This window comes from Astyanax mexicanus, chromosome 13 (assembly GCF_023375975.1).
Source record: "Astyanax mexicanus isolate ESR-SI-001 chromosome 13, AstMex3_surface, whole genome shotgun sequence".
In the NCBI taxonomy this organism is placed as follows: domain Eukaryota; kingdom Metazoa; phylum Chordata; class Actinopteri; order Characiformes; family Acestrorhamphidae; genus Astyanax; species Astyanax mexicanus.
The window spans coordinates 46,525,175-46,550,155 of NC_064420.1; the positions used below are offsets into that span (position 1 = coordinate 46,525,175).

At 37.9% G+C, this 24,981-nt stretch overlaps 1 protein-coding gene across 4 annotated transcripts in view; it reads left to right on the plus strand.

Moving 5' to 3' along the window:
- The window catches only part of syn2a (synapsin IIa), a 69,005-nt gene extending 44,219 nt beyond the window's left edge, over positions 1-24,786 (plus strand). The window contains exons 7-13 of one of the 4 annotated variants that reach the window (XM_049463133.1): positions 222-364; positions 463-537; positions 6,753-6,855; positions 7,568-7,705; positions 9,440-9,506; positions 20,722-21,112; positions 22,629-24,786. In XM_049463133.1, coding sequence (XP_049319090.1) covers positions 222-364; positions 463-537; positions 6,753-6,855; positions 7,568-7,705; positions 9,440-9,506; positions 20,722-21,112; positions 22,629-22,761 — 1,050 coding nt within the window. In that variant the 3' untranslated portion in view covers positions 22,762-24,786. Of the gene's footprint in view, positions 1-221; positions 365-462; positions 538-6,752; positions 6,856-7,567; positions 7,706-9,439; positions 14,164-14,250; positions 16,457-20,721; positions 21,113-22,628 lie in introns of those variants that run through there. The other 3 variants (XR_007423897.1, XR_007423898.1, XR_007423899.1) reach the window with 3 other exon arrangements.
- Positions 24,787-24,981: the final 195 nt, after the last annotated feature.

Sequence of the window (24,981 nt, forward strand, 5' to 3'; positions counted from 1 at the left end):
GTTGCACTGCATTAAAAACTGTACTAGTTCTGTACTAGAAATCACTGCATGGGCTTATTCAAAACAGACTGAGACAAAATGAAAAACTTTGAGACATTGAAAACTGGATGATAATATAATAACTGAATTTAAATTATACTGCATTGATGTTATAAATACATTTTCCACCAATTATTACCAGGAATAGAAATGATTATTTTCTTTTTAATCTGTTTTGAAAGGTGAAAGTCGACAATCACACTAAATTCCAGGACATAGCGAGCGTGGTCGCCCTCACACAGACCTACTCAACCTCCGAGCCTTTCATCGATTCCAAGTACGACATCAGGATTCAGAAAATCGGCAACGATTACAAAGCTTACATGTGAGTATTACTGCAGTTACACACAAACACACAGACTGAGTATACTGACACTGATAATGATGTTTAATTATATCCTGTGAATCATCTCTATGTTTCAGGAGAACCTCTATCTCAGGCAACTGGAAGTCCAATACGGGCACCGCCATGCTGGAACAAGTGGCCATGACAGATAGGTATGAATTGATGAATACGTTGTTTGGAAAGAAATACAAATAAATAGAACCAATCAGAATCAGGAATGGGGCAATAGAATCTCAGAGGCAGAACCAATACTGGTCTACACAGATATATCTCCTGAAAAATGTTTATTTGGGTGTTTAAAGTGCTTCCATTTATTAACAGTAAGTTTAGATTCACAGATTTCCAATAAGGCTGGGTGCTTTAGCATTAGCAGCTAACCACTAGTGTTCCGGTAATCCAGGGCGATATTAGCTAACGGTTCATCCCACGTAGCTTGTTTTAACACGGTAAACACGCAGACTACAATCCAATATACTCACCTTTGAACGGCGAAAGAGCTAGCACTTAGCACAGTTAGCAGCTAATGCTAATACTGCTCCAGTCTTGGTGCTGGAGAACTAAACTGAAACTCCTGTATAGAGTCACAGAGTGTCTTTCCTGCTCTTTAATACCTGACTGGGAAAATTCATACATAAGGTGCAGTGGATTATAAGGCGCACTGGCCATTTTTTTTGCAAAATTTAAGGATTTAAGGATACAGTTTGAAAAATATAGTAGTAAACATATAATAGCATATAGTAACATAACATCTACTCAGTACATTTTAAGTAACTCTACACATCAGTGTGGAAGCCTGATAACCATTGCAATCTTTACTTGGGTTTACAGTTGTATTTTATATAATGGTTGACTGTGTGGCCACCGTGTTGTAGGCAATAAGAGCAAGTAGCCATTTTTGTTAATGCAAAGCATTCATTATCCTTGTAGTGTTTGCAGGTATAACTATACAGCAAGTTATGGGAACCTAAAGACGCCAGACATTTAAAGTACATATTGTCATTGTTCAATGAAAAACAAATATCACCAAAACAGCAACTTTACAGGATAGAGAAAAATCTTCTAAACTTTCAATGGAAGTTATTGTAAAAAGAGTTTATTTCAGGTCATTTTGAAGAGTTTCTATTGGTCAGTTCATCAAGAAATTGTGGCACAGTGTAAGGGACAGATTGTCCATTCAAATTATGCAGTAAAATAAAAATCGACAAAAATAGAGATACTTGTTTTTCATTGGACATCAACGATATGGTTATGACAGATAGGTATGAGTCAATGAAGACATTGTTTAGAAAGAAATACAAATAAATAGAACCAATCAGAATATCAGAGGTAGAACCAATCAAAATCATAACTTTAATAACAGGTTTTTCCTCCTGAAAACTGTTTATTTGGGTGAGTAAGGTGGTTCCGTAAACTTAGATTTCCAGATTTCCACTATGGCTGGGTGCAGCAGCATTAGCATTAGCGGCTAACCATTAGCACAAGCAGTTAGCAGCTAATGGCACCCAACACAGCTTCAGGGACAGTGTAAGGGACCGTTTGTCCATTTAAATTATGTAGTAAAATAAAAATCGACAAAAATAGACACGTGTTTTTCATTGGAAATCGACGATATGGTTATTTTATAATACGTATTTCTGCCAAAACTTACTATAAAAACTGCTTGTTAAACAAAACAAAAAAAATAAAACGCTCCTGTTTCTATAATTCTAAGTAGGTATCAGTATTGCTAACGACAAATACACATATTATAATAAAATATAAAAACTGTAATACATCATAATCGGTTAGAAAAAAATGGTATCTACGCATCTATTCCTAAACAGGTTCTCCAGGTTGTCAGATTCTCCATTTAAACTAGTGAATGGGGAAAAGGGAAGCCAAATTCAGCTGTATAATCAAACAAAGTACAGTACTGTGCAAAAGTTTTAGGCATCAAAGCAAATTACACTAATCCATTTATCTCAGCAGTACGAGTGTTTTTACCTGAAAAAAGCACAACATATGATTTAATCAGATGCAAATAAACATTACATTACATTTGGCAGATGCTTTTGTCCAAAGCAACTTACAATAGTCAAGTACAAAAGTAATAGAAGTTAAAGATAAAACATTTTTAGATAGGGCTTAAAGGAGGTCGAAGGGAAATAATGGGATAGAGGAGTGAAGGAGGGGAAGAAGGAAATGAGGTTAGAAGTAGTTAGTTAGGGGTGTTAGGAGAGTAAGTGCTCTTTGAAGAGCTCTGTCTTCAGGAGTTTATTAAAGATAGTGAGAGATTCTCCTGATCTGGTAGTAGAAGGTAGTTAGTGTGTTAGAGGTGTTAGGAGAGTAAGTGCTCTTTGAAGAGCTCTGTCTTTAGGAGTTTATTAAAGATAGTGAGAGATTCTCCTGATCTGGTAGTAGAAGGTAGTTAGTTAGAGGTGTTAGGAGAGTAAGAGCTCTTTGAAGAGCTCTGTCTTCAGGAGTTTATTAAAGATAGTGAGAGATTCTCCTGATCTGGTAGTGGAAGGTAGTTAGTTAGAGGTGTTAGGAGAGTAAGTGCTCTTTGAAGAGCTCTGTCTTCAGGAGTTAATTAAAGATAGTGAGAGATTCTCCTGATCTGGTAGTAGAAGGTAGTTAGTTAGAGGTGTTAGGAGAGTAAGAGCTCTTTGAAGAGCTCTGTCTTCAGGAGTTTATTAAAGATAGTGAGAGATTCTCCTGATCTGGTAGTAGAAGGTAGTTAGTGTGTTAGGGGTGTTAGGAGAGTAAGTGCTCTTTGAAGAGCTCAGTCTTCAGGAGTTTATTATTAAAGATAGTGAGAGATTCTCCTGATCTGGTAGTAGAAGGTAGTTTGTTAGAGGTGTTAGGAGAGTAAGTGCTCTTTGAAGAGCTCTGTCTTCAGGAGTTTATTAAAGATAGCGAGAGATTCTCCTGATCTGGTAGTAGAAGGTAGTTAGTTAGAGGTGTTAGGAGAGTAAGTGCTCTTTGAAGAGCTCTGTCTTCAGGAGATTCTTAAACATAAATACATTAGAACGTTACAAGGAATTCTCATTTTTAACTATAAGTATGTTATTTATATCCTGTGAGCCGAGCTGAAGCACAAAGTGTAGAGATTACAGATTTCTCCTGGAAGATTTCCCTCTGCCAGCATGTGTATATTATTATGTTCAGTTCCGTCAGCAGCTCACCTGATTTACCACATTTACCAGTAATTTATTACCAAACCAGGTGTTGATTAATATGATGAGAACTAGAAATAAATAACTCTATTAAACTCAGATGAGGAGGAGAGATTAGGAGATGTTTTAAGGAAACATAAGGCATTTTGTAAAATTGCTGTTTGTATTTATTGTAATGCTGTTATAGTGTTTTACTGAGATAATAAACACTCTGACCTCTGTATATCTTAATTTTAGCTAAAGGGCAGAATAATAGGGTGCTTCTCAGAGGCAGAAACAATCAGAGTCTCAATTCTGATTGGTATTCGAGAGACCTACCTCAACTAATTTAATACAATGTCAATTACAATGTTTTATACTTACTACAACACTTTTAAAACAACCTTTAAAAACTTTAGAAACTGTAATAACCCTCTTTAATCATTATTCTTCTCCATGCTGTGACAGTTGAGTTGTGCTCTCTGTAACCCAGTGTGTATATCCTCTCTGATCACAACAGAAATAAGTGGGATACAGAGGCTCCCTGTAATCTTCAGGGCTCTCTGTACTGAGAGAAACTTTTTAGCAGACTGAAACAGAACAGAGACGGCTCTAATTAGCACTATTTTGGGTTCAGTCTCAGTCTATCCCTGCAGGAGACACATTCAAACTGTGTTATTAAAAAACCCTTTTAAAGAAAGTGCTCTAGAATATCTAATACAGCACTGCAATATATGTCCAAATGTTTGTAGACACTGTATTATATAGTGTTTATTCAGAAGTCAAGGGTGTAAATAGTGGGTTTGTCGCATTGTTATTGCAATAACAGCCTCTTATCTTCTGGAAAAGCATTTGATTAAATATTTAAACATTTGTATTCAACATCAACAGCTCAGTCGTTTCAAAGAACACAGTTTCACTGCTCTACAGCTCAATACTGGGAGGCTTAAAGATGAACTCCGGTGTAAAATGGACTTTTGTTGTAGTAAAACATGATAAAAAGTTTTTATCTTTGATGAATAGCACACCTCCGTTCTCCCAAACACCCTTCAGACTGGGTGACACGGGGCATACTTTACCCTGATAAATCACTTTTTCCACCGTTAACCAGCTCAAAGTTCTAACCAGAGTTTTTTTAATAAGATTCTTGTGCACTTTTTAAGTTATTAATGCCTGGTTTTAAATGTCAGGGCTCTCCGGATTCTAGTAAGGAGGTGTGGAGCTACTTTGAGCTGGATAACAGTGGAAAAAGAGATTTATCAGGGTAAATTATGCCCCATGTCACCCAGTCTGAAGGGTGTTTGGACAAACTGTTAAAATTTCTGGATCTCTGAACGCTGTGGGAGAGCAGAGACGTGCTATTCATCAAAGGTAAGAACTTTTTATCGTGTTTTACTACAACAAAAGTCCATTTTACACCGGAGTTCCACTTTAATAGTCATCTAGCCCATGCCTGGCATTGGGTGGAGTGATCTTTGGCATCTTGTGCACAACTACCCCAAAGCATCCTATACTATTGGTAATGCTTTTCCATTGATATTATACGCTTATTAAATTCATACATTAAAAGGCGGGTCTAGATACTTTTGCTTATAAAAAATACACAGTAAAACGTAGTGTTTAAGGGCCCTATCTCTTACACCCTGTGTAAGGTGTATCAGAATGTTTATTGCTATCTTACACCCAACCAACAGTCTATTTTCACTATTTTCACACCTTGTGTCTGTGTCACTTAAAGCAGCACTAGGTAGGATTTCCTTGATTTTTGATCTTTTTAAAGAAGTAAAATTACAGCTTGAAACTCACTGCAGCGCTGCATTGAGGTGTAATAGGAGGAACAGCGGTGCTCTCGTGTCTGAGCCGGAGCTCCTCTGAGTTCAAACCAGACTCTGTAAGTTTTCCGAGGCGGCCGCGACCAACGCTCGCGAGAACTGCGACCTGCTTTCCGACCTTTAGTTCTAACAGTTCTACAAGGACTACTGGTTCATTCTTTACAAACTAACATACAGACACTCTGGCAGAAGCTGAAAAGAGACCGAATATGTCTGTAAAAGCCAGAAAACGAGAAACTAATCCGCCTGAAACATTTATTACACTCTGCAACTGTAGGGGGAGCCCACGAGCACAAAATCTCAATCCTACCCAGTGGAGCTTTTAATAGCAATAGTGCTTGTGAATATATCCACTCCAAAAGGCGTGGTGATCTGGAAATGAGGTGTGTTCAGGTAAATTTCTGGTGTATTGCTATATATATCTTGACAACGGAAAACACAGGAGCTCCACTGACTAAATACAACCTAGACAGACCTAGTCAGCAGTCAGATGTTCATTGCTATCTTTGCAATGTAGGCGCAACGTGTGTACAGCCCCACTTATTACACACACACATGTACACACTAGTCTACCAGTGCACAAACACAACTTTTACATCAACAATAAGCAGAATACGACATAAAAGAACATCACTGTTCCCATAAATGAGCTGCTTACTCATCTTCACAGCGTGAACTAGGGGGTATGTTTCCTCTGCTAAGAGGGGGCTCTGAGTGATCACAATGTGGCCACAATGATTGGGGGGATCACTGGTTCAAATCCCGGTTAGTCTGCCATCAGCTGCTGGAGACTTGAGAGAGCATAAATGGCCTTGAACTTAGCAATGTTGCATCAGCAGCAGTTCAAAAAGAGGCGGAGTCTGACTTCACATGTATCGGAGGAGGCATGTGCTAGTCTTCACCCTCTTTATGTTGGGGCATCACTAGTGATAGGGGGAGGCCTAATGAGTGGGTTGAGTAAATAACCTTGTAAACTGGGGAGAAAATAGGACAAAAAAAATTTCCTCTGCTGAGAAGCGCAGAAGCGCTGCGCCAATAAAATAGTAATCTGCCAAAGTCAGAGCGCTCCTGACTCATAAAGGGAATGGCAAGTGATACACTGATTGGTTTATTTCACGTTACACCCAAAACACGCCCATGATTAATAAAGAGAATTAGTACATGCCTTTTGCTCAATTTGAGCTGTACCAAGCATACTTTTCCCGTTGTTACAATAGTAAAGACACACTGACGCCTTAAATCAAGCTGCACAGTGTGCATTGACAGTAGATCACTAAAATAGATCCTTGAGTGTTGTTAAGATAGCTCCCAGAACATAAAAAATAGTTACATTGTGATATTAACACAAATAATTTAACATAATTCTTTCTGTTTATTACTTGCATGGACCCTGATTTGCAGGTATAAGCTGTGGGTGGACGCCTGCAGTGAGCTGTTTGGAGGTCTGGATCTCTGCGCTGTTAAAGCCATTCATGGCAAAGATGGGAAAGACTACATTACTGATGTAAGTTTAAAAAAGCTGTGCATTTTTATAAGGTTCTAAAAAAGTAATAAAAGACGGTTTAAAAAATGATGAGTTTCTTTGATTTTACCAAGAGGAAGATGGATGATCAGAAGCCATCAAACAAAACTGAACTGCTTAACTTTTTGCACCAGGAGTAAAGCAGCATAACGTTATCCAAAAGCAGTGTGTAAGACTGGTGGAGGAGAACATGATGCCAAGATGCATAAAAACAGTGATAAAAAAACAGGGTTGTTTCACCAAATATTGATTTCTGAACTCTTAAAACTTTATGAGTATGAACTTGTTTTTATTGCATTATTTGAGGTCTCTGCATCTTTTTTGTTATTTCAGCTATTTCTTTTCACAATTCACATTTTCTGCAAATAAATGCTCTAAATGACGATATTTTTATTTGGAATTTGGGAGAAATGTTGTCTGTAGTTTATAGAATAAAACAAAATCAGAAAAACTGGTTCAGAAACTGAAGTGGTCTCTTTATTTTTTTCAGAGCTGTATATTTAATTGTTCATTTGAATAAATTAATATATTTTTTTATTTTATTTATTTATTACTAGAACAATTGTTTTTCTTAGCATTCAAATTAAAGAATGAACAAAACATCTATTCTTTGACGATGACAGATCCTTGCATTGTGAGTTTTTCTCTTGGTGTTAAGCCCATGCTGTACTGTGCTATCTCTTGTTCTGATCAGGTGGTGGGCTCATCCATGCCCCTGGTGGGAGATCATCAGGCAGAAGACAGGCAGCTTATTGCTGAAATGGTTCTAGCCAAAATGGACCAGGCTATGGCCCAAAACCCTCAGAGACCAACTACAATTCAGCCAACACAGGTACATGCCCTTACACATAGCATATCATTATTACAGAGGGGTTAAAGTGGGCTGCTAACAGCATGGTAATTAATCACAAAAAACTGTTTATCTGTTCACATCTGCTGCTAAGAATGTGAATTTTTAAATATTGCAACTTACTTAATTCAGTTCAAGTTCATTTAAAGACTGAAAGCATTGTAAATATTCATTTCATTTATTAAATAAGTTGGTTATCAGGGTTTTACAGCTCAGTATCCTTAGTAATTTTAGAATTATTCAAAGCATCATCTTATAAATGTTTGTTTTCCTTTTTTCTCAATGACTTAATTACAGCACTTCACCCATCAGACCTCTAATTCTTCTCTTCTCTGCTGAAACTAAGACTCAGTCCAGTCATGTTCATAAGCTGAGCTAAAGACTAAAGCTGTTTTTTTCCATGTGGGTCAGCCAGACGTCTTCCTGTAGCAGTTTTCTCCAGTGTTTAAGAGTCTTTTATAGGTATAGGGAACAGTACTCACCGCTATTTGGATTAATCTGTAATTTCTTTAAAGACACACCTGTGTTCACAATTCATTGCCTATATAGCAATGCACATCTGACTGTTGGCTTGGTGTTTTCAGATAGTGGCGCACCTGTGTTTTCCGTTTACCTAAACATACTTCATTTCTAGAACATTTTAAGATATACTAGTGCATCTAAAAAAATTGAATATCATTAAAATATCAATTTATTTCAGTAATTCTGTTCAAAATGTGAACATTTATTTATTTTGTTATTGATGATTATGGCTTACAGCCAATGAAAACCCAAAAATCAGTGAAAAAATCAGTGAATATTATATAAGACCAATAGGTACTTTTGGCAGTGTGGGCAGTGTTCCAAGTCCTGCTGGAAAATGAAATCTGCATCTCCATAAAAGTTGTCAGCAGAGGGAAACAAGTGCTGTAAGATTTAGACTTGATAATATAACACAGTGGATCAACACCAGCAGATGACACGTCTCTCCAAACCATCCCTGATTGGTGGAAACTTCACACTAGACCTCGAGCAGCTTGGACCGTGTGTCTCTCCACTCTTCCTCCAGACTCTGATCCCTTTATTTACATTAAATGAAATGTAAAATGTACTGATGATCAGTGATGGTTTAGAGGAGAGACATGTCATCTGCTGGTGTTGATCCGCTGTGTTTTATTATCAAGTCTAAAGTCAGTGCAGTTTTGTTTTCCCACAAAATCTTACAGCACTTCATGCTTCTTCCCTCTGCTGCTGACAACTTTTATGGAGATGCAGATTTCATTTTCCAGCAGGACTTGGCACACTGCTCACACTGCCAAAAGTACCAATTGGTCTTAGTTATATAATATTCTAATTTTCTGAGAAACTGTTTTTTAGGTTTTCAATGGCTGTCAGACATAATTATCAATGATAAAAGAAATAAACTTTTCAATGATATTCTAATTTGTTGAGATGCGCGGATATTTTTTTTAAGCACTGTTGCTATTTAAATAACACAGGCACCAATTGTGATAATAGACGGTTGGCGGGGTGTAAGATAGCAATGATCATTAGGTCGCACCTAATATTTAATTTCAAAGAATTGCATTAAATTACAATGTTTGAATGTTTGAAAAATTTGAATGTTTAATATGGAGAGTTACAAATGTCACTAGCTAACAGTAACAATGTGCATGTGCTGTATCATTACTACTTTTGTATTGTGTGTCTCTGTGTGTGTGCGTGTTTTTTGTACAGAACACTGCTCAGAAGGAAGCCCTAACGGACCTGAAAAAGACCCCGCCGCAGAAGCCCCCTCCTCAAGGTTGTTTGCAGTACATTCTTGACTGTAATGGCGTTGCAGTAGGCCCAAAACCGGTCCAGGCAAACTGAGGGGCGAGAGAGAGGCCAGAATGATGGCGCTGTCGGCGCGCTGAGCACTAAAGGCAGACGTTCAGACAGCGAGATGAGCCGTGGGCGATGGTGGTGGTGGAGAGGGTGGTTGAGAGGGTGGAGAGGGTGAGGGTGGTGTGGGGGGGAGGAGGCGGTCTCTCTTCTCTCAGCGAATCAGAGAGAAAGGCCTGGACTGTGTTTTTCCCCTATGCAGTGTCAACCTGTACTTTAGCTGTGCGCTTGTGATGGTTGCTTGTGTTTCTCTGTAAAGCGGTTGTTTTCTTCAGGGCTGTTTTTACGTGGTGTTTTACGAGCAGAGTGTGCCTACGGAGTTCGGTGTCGCTTTTACCCCTCATGTACTGTAACTATTCTGCTTTTTTTATTTGTATTTTTACTTTCCTTTCCTCTTTCGTCTCCATTTCGGTGTGTTCCTTCCTATCAGTGGCGTTCAAACTAAAAGCAGTTTGACCTTGTGTGTGTTGACCTAGTATATATGTATGTATGTGTGTGCGTGTATGTATGTGTATGTGTGTATGTATGGCCATTGTGGAGATGATATAAATACGGTAGAAGTGTTTTAAAATACATACTGTACTTTAATTTGTACTTTACGTACTTTAATATCGTTGTTTTGCATGAGCACTTCAAAGGCAGAAGGGCGACCAGGTGCAGAAAAGGTGAGATATAGATACTATAGATAGTCGGACATGCTGTGCTTCTTTTTGGTGACATCGCTGTCGTCGTCGTCGTCATTATTAATATTATTATTAATAATAATAATAAGAATCAGACACATTAGTAGTGCTTACAGCATTGTGAATGTGTGATACAGTAAATATCGTCAGCAGTAGTTATTTATAAGCAGTTATTTGTTACAGTGTAGTCTTACAGTTTACAGTTTCAGTGTGTTAGTCAGGTTTTCAGTACTGTAGAACTTCAGGAGTATCAGTTTCTAGACTAGTTTCTAGCTTCATAGTGACCTCACGTTCTTCTCCACCGGATCTGAAACCTTTTCTATCATTTTTTGCGACAGATGTTCTTATCTGTGGACGTACTGTAGTGTAAGATATGATTAGTGAAATGCATGTGGTAGTAGATAGTAGATAGATACAGTAGATAGATGAATAGTAGAATCAGTAGGGATGTTAGTTTAGGTACACTTTTAAAAATATAAGGTGCTACAAAGGTTTCTTTGTTTCCATAAAGAATAGAAATAAAAGTATAATAGTTGTAAGAAAAGATCATTCAGTACCAAAGTCAGTACTTAATTTTCTAAATTTTCTAAAACCTGTTTGCTCAGAGATGTGCAAAAAGGAAAGGTGCTGTGGTTTTGATTGAAACCCCAAGTGTTTAAACTTAACAGATCAGAATATTCCAGATTTAGATCCTAATTTTGCTGTTTCTACCAATTTAAAGCATTAGACAGATAATTCACCTTCCCTCTGGTAATGAACAAAGACATTAGGTTCTAAGACCAGATTAATAAAATAATCAATACATGAACAAAACATTTATTAATTAAGAAATAAAATAAAGGAAATCCAATAAAATAAATCCTGGAATCGAATCTATTTAATACAGTTGGTGTGGCACAGTGGATAACACCACCCCCTGCCAGTAAGGTACACATCATATGTGGAGACTAGGGTTCAATTCCCGGTCTGGGGGACTGAATGCTGCACTACACCAATAAGAGTCCCTGGGCAAGACTCCTAACACTACATTAGTTCGCCTCTGTAATAGGAATAACCTTGTTTGTAATTCTGGACAATAGTTTCAGCTAAAATGCTGTAAATGTAATGTAATTGTAATGTCATGTAATTAATACAATTAGTACATTATTGTAATATAATTTCATCGTCTGCTCAAAAACCCTGTAGATTACCAACTTCTAACAGGATTTCTAAAAGAGATTAACCCTTTTTATCATTTTTAACACAGGAAACAAAACTAAAGAAAATGCAGAGGTGAAAACAATTTTTGATTAAGTCAAGCTAGCTAATGTACTAAAGTATACTAACATTAGTGGTGACTTAGTTAATATACTAACTCTAGCAGCAAGCTAGCTAACGTTACAGAGGAGAGAATTAAGGTTAACAGAGAGCTAACCAACATTACTGGGGAGAAAATTTTAGCGAAAGGTTAGCAAAAAGCTAGCTAACATTATCGGTGAGCTATCTTACCTACTAATGTTAGTAGCGAGCTAGTTAATGTTACCAGTCAATGTTACAACTAAGTTTAATAGAGCGCCAGCTAACATTAGCAACAGGTTAACTAATGTACTATCGTTAGTGCCGAGCTAGCTAACATATTAACTTTAGCAAAAGTTAGCTAATATACTAACATTAGCAGCGACTTAATTAACATACTAATTTTAGTGGCGAGTTATAATAAACTTTAGCGGAAAGTAAGCTAACATACTAACTTTACAGACAAGTTAGCTAACGTAATTACATTAGTGGTGAGTTAGTTAATATACTAACTTTAGCATCAAGCTAGCTAACCTTACAGAGGAGAGAACTAACATTAACGGAGAGCTAGCTAACATTAGCAGCGAGCTAGCTAACATACTAACATTAGCGGCTAGCTAGCTAACATTACATTAATGTTAGTAGCGTGCTAGCTAATGTTACCAGGGTGACAACTAAGTTTAACAAAGAGCTAGCTGACACTAGCAATGAGTTTGCTAACATACTAATGTTAGCAATGAGTTAGCTAACATACTAACTTTAGCAGTGAGTTGGCTAACATATTAACTTTGGCAAAAGTTAGCTAATATACTAACATTAGCAGTGACATAATTAACATACTAATTTTAGCAGCAAGTTAATATACTAACTTTAGCGACAAGTAAGCTAACATACTAACTTTAACGACGAGTTAGCTAACATACTATTGTTAGCAGCGAATTAGCTAACATACTAACTTTATCAACAAGTTAGCTAACATACTATTGTTAGCAGCGAATTAGCTAACATACTAACTTTATTGATAAGTTAGCTAACATACTAACATTAGCAGTGAGTTAGATACCATACTAACATTATTGATAAGTTAGCTAACACACTAACGTTAGTGACGAGTTAGCTAGCATACTAACTTTAGCCACAAGTTAGCTAATACAAGAACTATGGTTAGCAAAGAGCTAACCTTGATAATTTCCTCTTTTTTTCCATATGTGCAGGAAGCTAGAAAAGAGCTTGTGCAAATTACATATGTTTTGTTGGCTCTGTTCTGCATCACAATGGAACAAAATTAAAGAAAATGCAGACGTAAAAGTTTTTGATTCAATCAATTTTTGATTCAATCAAGGTTGTCTTCAATACAACCAATTCATACAATAAAAATGTGTAAAATCTCAACAAACGTTGTCCTAAAAACTGACTGGCATGTATGTCTACTTTACTTCAAATACTTTTAAGTTATTTTTAGGTAAATTTTAATGCTAAGCTAAAAAAAAACATCCAGCAAAATTGTACTAGGATTCTAAGAGTCAAATAAAAAATATTTCTCGTTTATTAATTGGAGAGAAGATGCATTTTGTGATACTTTAGTAACTAAAGACTCCTCACGATCTCGTTTTAGTTTTATGAGGTTATTTTCCAAACCAAAAATTAGTTCACAAAAACATATATTATTTTGATAATGTTTTTTGTGTTAAGAATCAAAGAATATTAGCGGTACAGACTACTACAAAAATATAAAAATATATTAAATTCTGTATAAATAGGTACCAGTAGGGTTTTTTTTAAACAATAATCACCCAAAGAACCCTTTGTAGCATCTTTATTTTAATGTGTGTAGGTTGTTGGGTAGTTAGTAGATAATAGTAGTTTTGTTTTCCTTCCCTGTAGATTAGAATTAGACAGTATATCATTTATTTATTATTTCTTTAAGCCAAAGGATTTACAGTATTTTTTTTTTTGGTTTGTCTTTCTGTTTATTTATACTTTGTTACTCACTTTCATTTATGGCAGCTAGGAGGTTCTGCAGTGATTGTACCAGAATAGGTTCTGAAGACTGGAATTTGGGGAAACTAAGTCTATTTAAGGGTAAATGCTGGAAGGACAAAGATGAAGATGAGTTTTTAAATGAATAATAGACAGTCTATATTTAATAAATTGTTAGATGTTAGATGTTTTAAGCCATATTAGCACGAGACAATGGTGGAGATTTGAGAGGCGGCACTGTAAGTGTGTGTTTATGCTCACGTTTGGCCCCGCTGTGGTCCGTTTGTTGAAGTTCGTCACTGTGAGGATGGTGGAATGGGTGCAGACTCTCACACTGCTGAAGGACGTCTTTGTGTTTTTACTGCCATTCTTTCGATTGTTTGCCTTATTTACGTCAGTCCAAGTGCAATATGTATACACCGACCAAGCAGAACATTATGACCACCTCATTGTTAATCTGTTTTTCTGTATACTTTCTTATTATCATCCTTCTTTCACCCTGTTCTATAATACTCAGAACCCCACAGGAGAGAAAACCACCACAGAACAGATATTACTATTATTATTTGGGTGTTGGGTCATTTACTCTCAGTACTGCAGTGATTAGCACTGATTGGCATGGTGAAAGTGGTGTACGAGGTGTTAGTGAGTGTTGAGCTGGTGGTACAGTGAGTGGATCAGATACAGCAGTGATTAGCAGTGATTAGCATGGTGGTGGTGTATGAGGTGTTAGTGTGTGTTGAGCTGGTGGTACAGTGAGTGGATCAGATACAGCAGTGATTAGCAGTGATTAGCATGGTGGTGGTGTATGAGGTGTTAGTGTGTGTTGAGCTGGTGGTACAGTGAGGGGATCAGATACAGCAGTGATTAGCAGTGATTAGCATGGTGGTGGTGTATGAGGTGTTAGTGTGTGTTGAGCTGGTGGTACAGTGAGTGAATTAGATACAGCAGTGCTGCTGGAGTTTTTAAACACCTCAGTGTCACGGTTGCACTGAGAATAGTCCACCAAGAGTGTCTGTAGGCAGCGTCCTGTGGACAGCATTCTGTGGGCATTGTCCTGTAGTGTCCTGTGGAAACAGCATCCTCTCAGCAGCATCCTGTTGGTATCATCCTTTTAGCGACATCCTGTGTGCAGCATCCTGTGGACAGGGTCCTATTAGCACTGTCCTGTAGGCAGCATACTGTAGGCATTCTGTGAGCAGCATCTTACGAGCGTCATCTTGTGGGCAGGGTCCTGTGGATAGTGTCCTGTGGACAGTGTCCTTTGGACAGAGTCCTGTGGGCAACATCCTGAGGGCAGCATCCTGTAGGTAGCATCCTGTTAGCACCGTCCTGTAGGCAGCATCTTGTAGATAGCATCCTCTGGGCAGCATCCTGTTGGTATCATCCTTTTTGTACCATCCTGTAGGCAGCATCCTGTGGGAAGGGTCCTGTAAGCAGCATCCTGTAGGCAGCGTCCTGTGGGCAGCATTCTGTGGGCATTGTCCTGTAGTGTCCTGTGGAAACAGCATCCCCACCGCAGCATCCTGTAGGTAACATCCTGTGGACAGCATCTTGTAAGTAGCATCCTGTTAGCATCGCCCCGTAGACAGCATCCTTTAGGCAGTGTTCTTTAGGCAACAATTTGTGAGCAGCATCCTATGGGCAGCAACCTATGGACAGCATCCTGTAGGTATCATCCTGTTAGCACTATCCTGTGGACAGCATCCTGTAGGCAGCATCCTGAGGGCAGCGTCCTGATGGCAGCCTCCTAAAGGGCAACGTCCTGTGGACAGTGTCCTGTAGGCAGCTAAGAGGTAGGTAGGAGTGTGTAAAAGAGTGGAGGACAGTGAGAGATTAAACACCAGCAGCACTGCTGTAACACACACTAACACCTCATAAACCACCACCATGCTAATGAGTGCGAATCACTGCAGTGCTGAGATTAAAGGATCCACCACCCAAATAATAATATTAATAATAATAATAATAATAATAATAATAATAATAAGCTGCTCTGTGGAGGTTTTCTCTCCTGTGGGGTTCTGAGTATTATAGAACAGGGTGAAAGAAGGATAATAATAAAGTATACAGAGAAACAGTAGAACTCAGTGGGTATAGAAACATGGAGGTGGTCATAATCTTACGCTTGGTCGGTGTATGTACTTAATATTTTTGCCACAGAGCCACTCAGGCAGGGATATCATTCATGATTGTAGTGGTGAAAACTTGTATTTCTGACTTTTCCCTGACTAGAGGTTTGGTTTCCCCTGTGTCTCTGTGTTTTAGTCACGAGGGTAAGCATTCCAGTGCATGTTGGGTGGGGAAAAACCAGTATATTTGCTGTAAAATGTATGTTGATGTTGAGAATAATTCTGTGTGTCTGTGTCTTTTAATGATCTCTGATGATGCCACTGATGACGATGGCTTCAGCAGTCGCTTTAGCGGGATATTAACATTTGTGTCCTTGGTTTATACTAACGCAGTCGTCCCCGAGTGTAGTACTCTTCTGTCAAAAGAAGCATGACACTATTTGGTTGAAATTGTTGTACATTTTTATTCTAAACACAGATGTTTGATATAATTGTAAATGTACTGTATTTGTGTAAATCACAATATGTCCAAAACGCTGTGCGCGCCTATCTAAAGCTATAGATATATCATACACGATACAAACATGACTGTAGAAAATAAGAGTATATAATAGAGTATAATAGAGAGTTTTAACGAGTCTGAATGGTTTCTACCTGAACGAGTTGAACTGAAATCATGCGCCTGATCTTTAGATTTTGAGATTTCAGATCAAGCAAGTTAACGTCAGACTCAAAGAGTAAGCAAAGGCCAATAGAACATCGGAAAACTACCCAGACAAATGCTGAAAACGTGAAAACGCTGTCAGTGCATTTGTGAAATCTTCCTTTCTCACAGGCAATAAAGCTTACATCGCAATATACACCTGTTCTGTGTTGGCAAGTCAATTATTTCAATCCAATGCATGGAAGCTCCTGTGAAAATGATATACAGGACTATATTTGATATGGATGTGCTCTTTTATTTGTGCAAATTTAGCGTAATTCTTGGTTTTCAATCGCTTAAACTTCATCATAAGGCTTACTATTCCATATTCACATGGGAAACAATGTCTATAGACCAGTAACTGTAGAAAACCGTTAGAAATTAAAGGAGAAAAATGGTGTAAAATGTGTAAAATGAACTTTTGCTGTAGTAAAACATGAGAAAAACCTCCGTTCTCCCTCAGCGTTCTTAGATCCAGAAATTTTAACAGTTTGTCCAAACAGGGCATAAATTTCCCCGATAAATCTCTTTTTCCACCGTTATCCAGCTTAAAGTAGCTCCACACCTCCTTGCTAGAATCTGGAGAGCCCTGACATTTAAAACAAGGCATTAATAACTTAAAAGTGCACAAGAAGCTTATTTAAAAACACTGTATACATCCTATAACGCTAGCTTCAGCTCCCTGTGCCGCCATCACTGTACTGATAATAACAGACATATATATACATATATACATAGACTGCGCATAGCCTGCCTCCTGGCACCATATATATATATATATATATATATATATATATATATATATATATATATATATATATATATATATATATACATATACTCTTTTTTACACAGGAGTTCTCCTTTAAGCCAAAAGTTGTTGGACATGTTGTCAAATTGCAACCATATTGGAGCCAGATGCACCAGTTCCTTTGGTAAGCCAATATCGTTCTCTCTGACCAAGTGTCTCAGACTGCCTTCATTGAGTTTTCAGTGCAGCATAAAGTACCAGAAGTGTCAATATTTTGAGCATAAAAGTACATTTTATTACCAAACCATTTTCATTTTAATCAGATTACAGCCCCAGAGCTCTGTTTACTCTGTTTGCACTGTTTTCCGCTAAGACAAACCGAAATTACGGTCCAGTTTACTCCCCGAGCTGCTTCACAAGAGTCATCAGGCACCAGTGACCATTTAAAGAAGATAAAATATTGTTTAAAATTCAATTTGGATTTAATCCAGACCAGAAAACAAAATTACAAGAGTGCTCACCAAAAATGCATACAAATACAAGTCCAGCACCACTAACTACACTATAGTGTTAGCTGGCTAGCATTCTATGCTAACATTAGACTAACCAGTGATGGAAAAAACTTCATATAGAGTGTCACGACTGTTAATGTGACCAACAACACAGTAACACCACCTGATTTATAATGGTATAATTGATTAACTAGCTTGTATTTGGCTGACCACTCGACTACAACTCTACAATCTGTATTATTCTATATAAGGCAGATGGCCTGTTCCAGCCAAAACTGTCAATCACTTAATTTTTTTCCTAAGTGTAGCTCCGCCTTCTTTTGATAATATAGCAGAATACGCTTTAAAAACTGATTTATGGGGGAAATAAATATGTGGTAATATTATCACAGGGAAAACTAATTGTTGGAATTGTTTGACTCATTTACAGCTTCAGACCACTTCAGTTTCTGAATCAGTTTCTCTGATTTTGCTATTTATAGGTTTATGTTTGAGTAAAATGAACATTGTTGTTTTATTCTATAAACTACAGACAACATTTCTCCCAAATTACAAATAATAATATTGTCATTTAGAGCATTTATTTGCAGAAAATGAGAAATGGCTGAAATAACAAAAAAGATGCAGAGCTTTCAGACCTCAAATAAACTAAAGAAAACAAGTTCATATTTATAAAGTTTTAAGAGTTCAGAAATTAATATTTGGTGGAATAACCCTGGTTGGTTTTTAATCACAGTTTTTATGCATCTTGGCATCATGTTCTCCTCCACCAGTCTTACACACTGCTTTTGGATAACTTTATGCCTGCACTCCTGGTGCAAAAATTCAAGTAGTTCAGTTTGGTGGTTTGATGGCTTGTGATCATCCATCTTCCTCTTGATTATTTTCCAGTGGTTTTCAATTTGGTAAAATAAAAAAAACTTAATCATTTTAAAAATCATTTTAAGTGGTCTCTTATTTTTTTCCTGAGCTGTATTATATATATGTATTACATACTTTCCATCTAATATTGTAATTCTTTGAGATGCACTAGTAACATTTGAATTATTGAAAACCAGAACCCTTTCCATTAAAGAAGCTAAAGCTGTTTTTACGGGACAGTTTGTTATCTATCAAACTTCCATCTGTTTGTAATGACTCTTTCAGGGAGGTATAATGCATTAACAGACTGTACCTGGCCGTGCATAAAAAGGCTGTCTGGAGAAAACTCATCAGAGCTGAATTTTGAAGCATTTGAAGTTTATTCTGATGGGTCTGTGTACCTCTCAGTAGAAAGTGGTTTGAGGAGCACGGTGTGTACCTGCTGTCAGTGAACGTCTGGAGCTGAGCAGTCCATCTCTAAAGACAGGCTGTTTTTATTGCCTGAACATTTTATTGTTTCCTGCTCTGAATGAGAACAGCGACCGCCAGCGAGTCGTTATTTAAAAGCCTTCAGGTTCTGAGGTGAATCCAAAGAGGAGACCTGGGTGGCCCTGACCAGGCTGAAGTGACTCAAATCTGATTTTTAGCTTTAAAGTGGCACAGATTTATCACACTTTAAATCAGATTTGAGTCACTTTCTTAAGTAGTCTTATATTCAATATGTATTTTATTTAACATGACTGTAAATAGTCAGATTGGATTTTATGCATCTTTTTGCTGAATTTTGACTCCGTGCCAAAACCTGACTCTTCTTTATGAGTACAAAATGCAGTACCAGTCAAAAGTTTGGACACACCTTAAACACCTTCAGTGTTTTTTCATTATTTAAAAATGTTCTGCATTGTAGATTAATACTGAAGTCATCCAAACTATAAATAAAAACATATAGAATTATTTCTTTGACAGTTTTGAACATTTCTGCTGGATTTTCTCAGTTATTTACTATTAATTTCTTGCCTCTTAATGTGTTTGAGAGCATCAGTTGTAAAGTTGGGAAGAGGTTGGTCATGGCAAGAGCTACTAAAATGAACTTTGAGTTCATTCACAATGAGTGCAGTCACTGCAAACACCATCAAAAATGTTGATGATGATGAAACTGGCTCTCATCAGGACCACCCCAGGATGAGTTCATCAGAGTTAAAAAGTTTATCCCACCAATCTCAATATTGGTGGGTGTTGCAATGAGGGAACTGCCACTGAATTGAATAAACATCGATTCAACTATTAAAACATATACTATAATGATAGTTACATTGAAATAACATTAAATATAAATAAACCTATAATAAACTTTGTTTATATAGCACCTTGCATAGAGCTCATTAAAACATTAAAAATGTCAGTTAAAATTAATACTAATAAAATATAGTACACAAAAACAAATGAATAAAAATTATAATAAAATAAAAATACAATCAAAATTTAAAATTGAAAGCTAGAAAAATAAGAATAAGGTCTGTGTAAAAAGAGTAGTAAAAAATAGTAACAGAAGTTGTTTGATGAGTTTTTATCGGTAGTCTGTTTCAGATTTTTGGAGCATAAAAACAGAAAACTGCTTCTCCACTCTTTTTGAGTTTCATACAGGGCATCTGGAGGAGTCTTTCTGTTCATGATCTTAAGCCACGATTTGGAACATGTTCAATCAAAGTTTCAGAGATGTGTGAAGGTGCTAAACTTATCTTAAACTTGATTCTAAAAGAAACATTTGGCCAATGGAGGAGCTAAAATTGGTTTAATATAGTTGTGTTCTTTACTACAAACTACTGAAACACAACATTAGCTATAAGTAATCAGACCTGTTGTTCAGAAAGCTGTACAATACTGTACAAGAGACCCATAGCATACTCATCTACTGTATGTCCAGTATAAAGGAAGCTAATTCTTACTAAATAATAATAATTTACCTACAGATTCACTCAAACTGTCATATCTGATCCCTGTGAGGAAACCTGAAAAGCATGCCACCTTCTTCACGTTGCCCTGCTTCTTTTGCATGAAAAGTGTCGTTCTGCACTACTGTAAAAAAGTATTCACTTTTTTATTGCTCCTCTTGCATCTCTTATATCCTCCTCTCGCTCTGGCTTTCAGTGTCTGAAGTGTCCTGCAGTAGAGAAGATGCTCTGAGAGGTAGTATCCAATGCTAGAATAGTGAGAGAGTTTGGGATTTCCCACTGAAACCCCCGGCCATGTGCATGAGTGCATGTATTAACCCCGCAGTGTTTCTCACACACAATCTAGGGGGCCGATTGGAACCCCAAGGATCAGTTTCTCCAAATCACCGGCCTTCTCCCGGGACGGCTAGCCCCAATCCCCCGGTCAGAAGCCCGTCTGCCCTCAGCGCAGAGCCTCCTCGCCCTGCAGAAGACGACGACAGCAGTGTCTTGATGGAGCCGCCGCCGCAGATTCAACCCGCCAAGCCTCTGCCTCCAAAGCGTCGAAATTCAAAAACCAAAACGCAGGCCAGGTCTCCAGATCCCGCAGTGACGAGCCAGCCTCTGAGCCAGAACCCAGCGGAGATCCCAGCTCCTGCAGCGGCATCGGGCCAAAAACATGCTACCAGCCAACCTGCCTCTGACCAACCACAGACAACAGTGGAGAAACCAGAGCATCAGGCCAACCCACCACTAAAGTAAGTGTGTTTTCTTTCAGTTTTACTTCAATTAATTCATTTCTAAAAAAAATTGCACCAAAAAAACTATAAGGCACACTTAAAATCCTTTCATTTTCCCAAAAATCGCCAGAGCACCTTAAAATCCAGTGCATCTTATGTGTGAATTCTACCAGTCAGGTATTAAGGAACAGTAAAGTCACTCTGCTGAAGTACAGCGTTATAAGGATGATTTTTTTTTTAGTAAAGTTTCTTTAGCACACTAAGGCTGGGTGCAGCAGCATTAGCATTAGCTGCTAACCACGCTTAGCATTATATATCTTTCACCCTTCAGAGGTAAGTATTATTGGCCTTTAGCCTGCTATTAACCCTGGCTTGCACTGCTGGAGCAGCATTAGCATTACCCAGTAACCACACTGAGCGCCAGCTCTTTCAGCATACAGAGGTGAGTGTTATTAGCCTTTTGCCTGCTGCTATAAGCCTAACCCTAGCAATACTCGCTAACCACGCTAAGTGCTAGTTCTTTCGCCATACAGGGGGAAGATAATTGGACTACAGCCTTTGTGTTAACTGTGATAAAACAAGCTACATGGGACAAACCGCTAGCTAATATCACACTAGCTAACCCGAAGCACTCAGGGTTCCTCAACATAGTGCTGCCAGACAGCATTAGCCACAAACTGTGGCTAGCTCTAGCAGTTAACTGCTAATGTTAATGCTGCTGCACCCAGCCTTATTGGAAATCTGAAAATCTAAGCTTACTGTAAATAAACAGAAGCACTTTACTCATCCAAATAAACAGTTTTCAGGAGAGAAATCTGTGTAAATTAACATCCAGAGCACGTTTGACTTTTTTTTAAAGAATTGCAGTTTTGTTTACTTAATTTAACCTAGCTTTACAGGTCTTGCCGCCCAGCTGCAAGAATTAGAAGTAAAAAAGCACAGGTGCTCCACAGACTGAAAGCAACCTAGACCCAACGGGGGCACATTAACAGAAAACACGATACAAAATAAAAATACCATCACTATTCCCGTAAATTAGCTGCTAATGCGCCTTCACAGTTTGAACGAGCAGATCAGTTTCCTCTGCTAAGAAGTGCAGAAGCGCTGCACCTTTAAAATAGCAATCCGCCAAAGTCAGAAAGTCAGAGCACACCTTGTTTTTTTTTCACCTTACACCCAAAACCCACCCATGATTAATTAAGAGAATTAGAACATGCCTTTTCGTATATAAATCGCTAAAATAGGGCCTCAGGTTTCTCATTCGCCCCACTGCAAATGTAGCCGATAGTGGCAGGTTCATAGATGGCTTAGATGGTCGGAAATATGTCCCCTTGTTTAACAAAGTCTTTCAACTGGGAAAAATGTCTTTGAGTGCTTCACGGATTCACAGATATCTAGCAGTCAAAAGTCTCTCACCAAGAGGTGCACTACCCAAACAAAGCCTCTGGAAGCCTTTTAGTAGGAAGGTGAGGGAAGAGAGTTATTTTACCTCTATAGAACTTTCCATTAACACAAGCTTCTTTCTTTCCTCCAGTAAGTCCCCGTCTCTGTCCAGAACATTCAGCCTGAGGGACAAGTCCTTCTTCCGCTCGGCTGGTGAGGAGGGGGTCAGAGCCGAGGCCATCCGGAGCCTGCGGGAGTCCTTCTCCAGTCTCTTCTCTGATTAAACAGAAAACCCTGGAAGAGTTCAGCACAAAACCTTACACTGCCTTTCATCTCACACTGTCTCTGCTGTGTTCCACATTTCTGTACACTATAGGGGTTAAAAAGAAGAAAACGACAGGCTTGAATAATTTAAATCTGGTCTTTAACCAAGTGAAGATGCTAGGTAACCTTTAAATGGATTTGCTGGTGGTTAAAATTAAAAGATCATACAAAGTCCAAAATGAAACTACTACATCCACAAATCAGAAAAAGTTGGGACGGTATAGAAGATACAAAATTAAGCATTGCTTTGTCATTGTCACATTTTACTGAACACTCAGGACTGCAGACAGGCAAGTCCACTGCCCATACTCTCTTCTTCCACACCACTGCCGTTGTAATGTGTGCAGCTTGTGGTTTTGCATTGTCTTACTGAAAAATTAATAGAAATTCCTGGAAAAGTTCTCATCTTGATGGGAGCTCTAAGATCCTGATGTACTTATTCTGCATTTATTTATTTATTTGCATTTTCTATACTGGACCAACTTTCTTGATGTGAGACCTTCTTTTGTTTGCCTGATTTAGGTGTCATTTAGTCTACAATGCTGTGAAAAACGATTTGCCCCTGACAGGTTCCTTTAGTTTTTGCTTTTTTATCAGTTACTTTTTCAGATCAACAAACACATTTTAAAATCAGACAAACATAACATAAGTAAATACAAAAATATTTTTTAACTATTCAAACCAACCTGGCAGCAACAACTGCAGTCAAGCTTTACTGATAACTGACAATGAGTCTTTCACATCTCTGTGGAGGAATTTATTTCAACTCTTCTTTACAGAATTGTTTTAATTCAGACACATTGGAGGGTTTTCCAGCATCTTTTTAAGACCATCCACAGCATCTCAATAAGACTTTGACCACTGGACATTCTCCTTTAGAATTGTCTGGTAAAAAGCATAATTCCTGGTCTTTTTACCTTCAAACTCTCCCATGAAGACCATTTTCACCCGGTCTCTTTCTGATTATTGAATCATTAACACTGATATTAACTGAGGTAAGACCTGCAGTTCTTTAAATGTTGTTATGGGTCTTTTTTGACCTCCTGGATGAGTTGTTCATGCCCTTTTGGAGTAATTCCGGTTGGCAGTCACTCCTGGGAAGGTTCACCAGTGTTCCATGTTTTGTCCATTAGTGAATAACAGCTCTAGTAGTGATTTCTTGATTCCACAGGTCTGGGGGCGGGGTTTCAGAAAGTTTGTTTGACAATCTGAAAATTTTAAATCTGTAAGGGGCAAATATTTTTTTCACTGCTAATCAGTGTATCAGTGTATACAATGCCATTGATCATTTGTTCGCTATGTAAGCCTTGTAGCTCTAGTGAAAAAAAGTGTTAAAGTGTCGTTAAAAGTGATTGTTGCTTAGTTTAACATGTAAATGACTTTATGTTCCTCTATTTTATGCTGTTGCTGTGTATTGTGTAAAAACACATGAACAACCTTGTGTGATTAGGCCATCTGAGTGTGACGACTACAAAGCTATGTAGTCATAATACAGACCAGGGCTATAATTTCATCCAGTGTTTTTTTTTTTTAATCTGTTATTGACTGATTGTATAATATTATAGTAGCATAGAATTTCAGGGATCAGAGAGGAAAATCTGTGTTTACTGTAAATTAAATTAATTAATCAGTGCTGTGATCTTTTAAAGTATATATATATACGATTCTTTAATGGTAAGCATTAATGTGGTATGTGTAAGGAATCTGTTGCTTTTGTAACGTTACAAAAACTCCTGCACTGGAACTCCTGGTCAAAGGGTCCTATCGTACACCTACCGTACACACGATGCTATTTGCTATCTTACACCCCATCAGCAGTCTATTTTTACCTGCGCTGTTAAAATAGCATCAGAGTTTAGGAATACATCTGATAAACTGATAGGTGTGGTGGTCTGGAAGTGAGGGCAGTGTGTGCAGGTAAATGTCTGCAGAGCACAAACCCGACATTTAACTCAACAATATACAGAATAAAGGATAAAATAACATTACTGTTCCCTTAAGTCCTTAAATGAGCTGCTGGTTTATCTTCACAGTGTGAACCCACAAGTCAGTATCTGTCTCTGCGGAGACACACAAAAGCACTGCGCTGTTAGGATATGAACGCGCCAAAGTCAGAGCTCACCTGGTTCTTAAAGGGAATGACAGCTAGCACACTGATTGGTTTATTTCACGTTACGCCC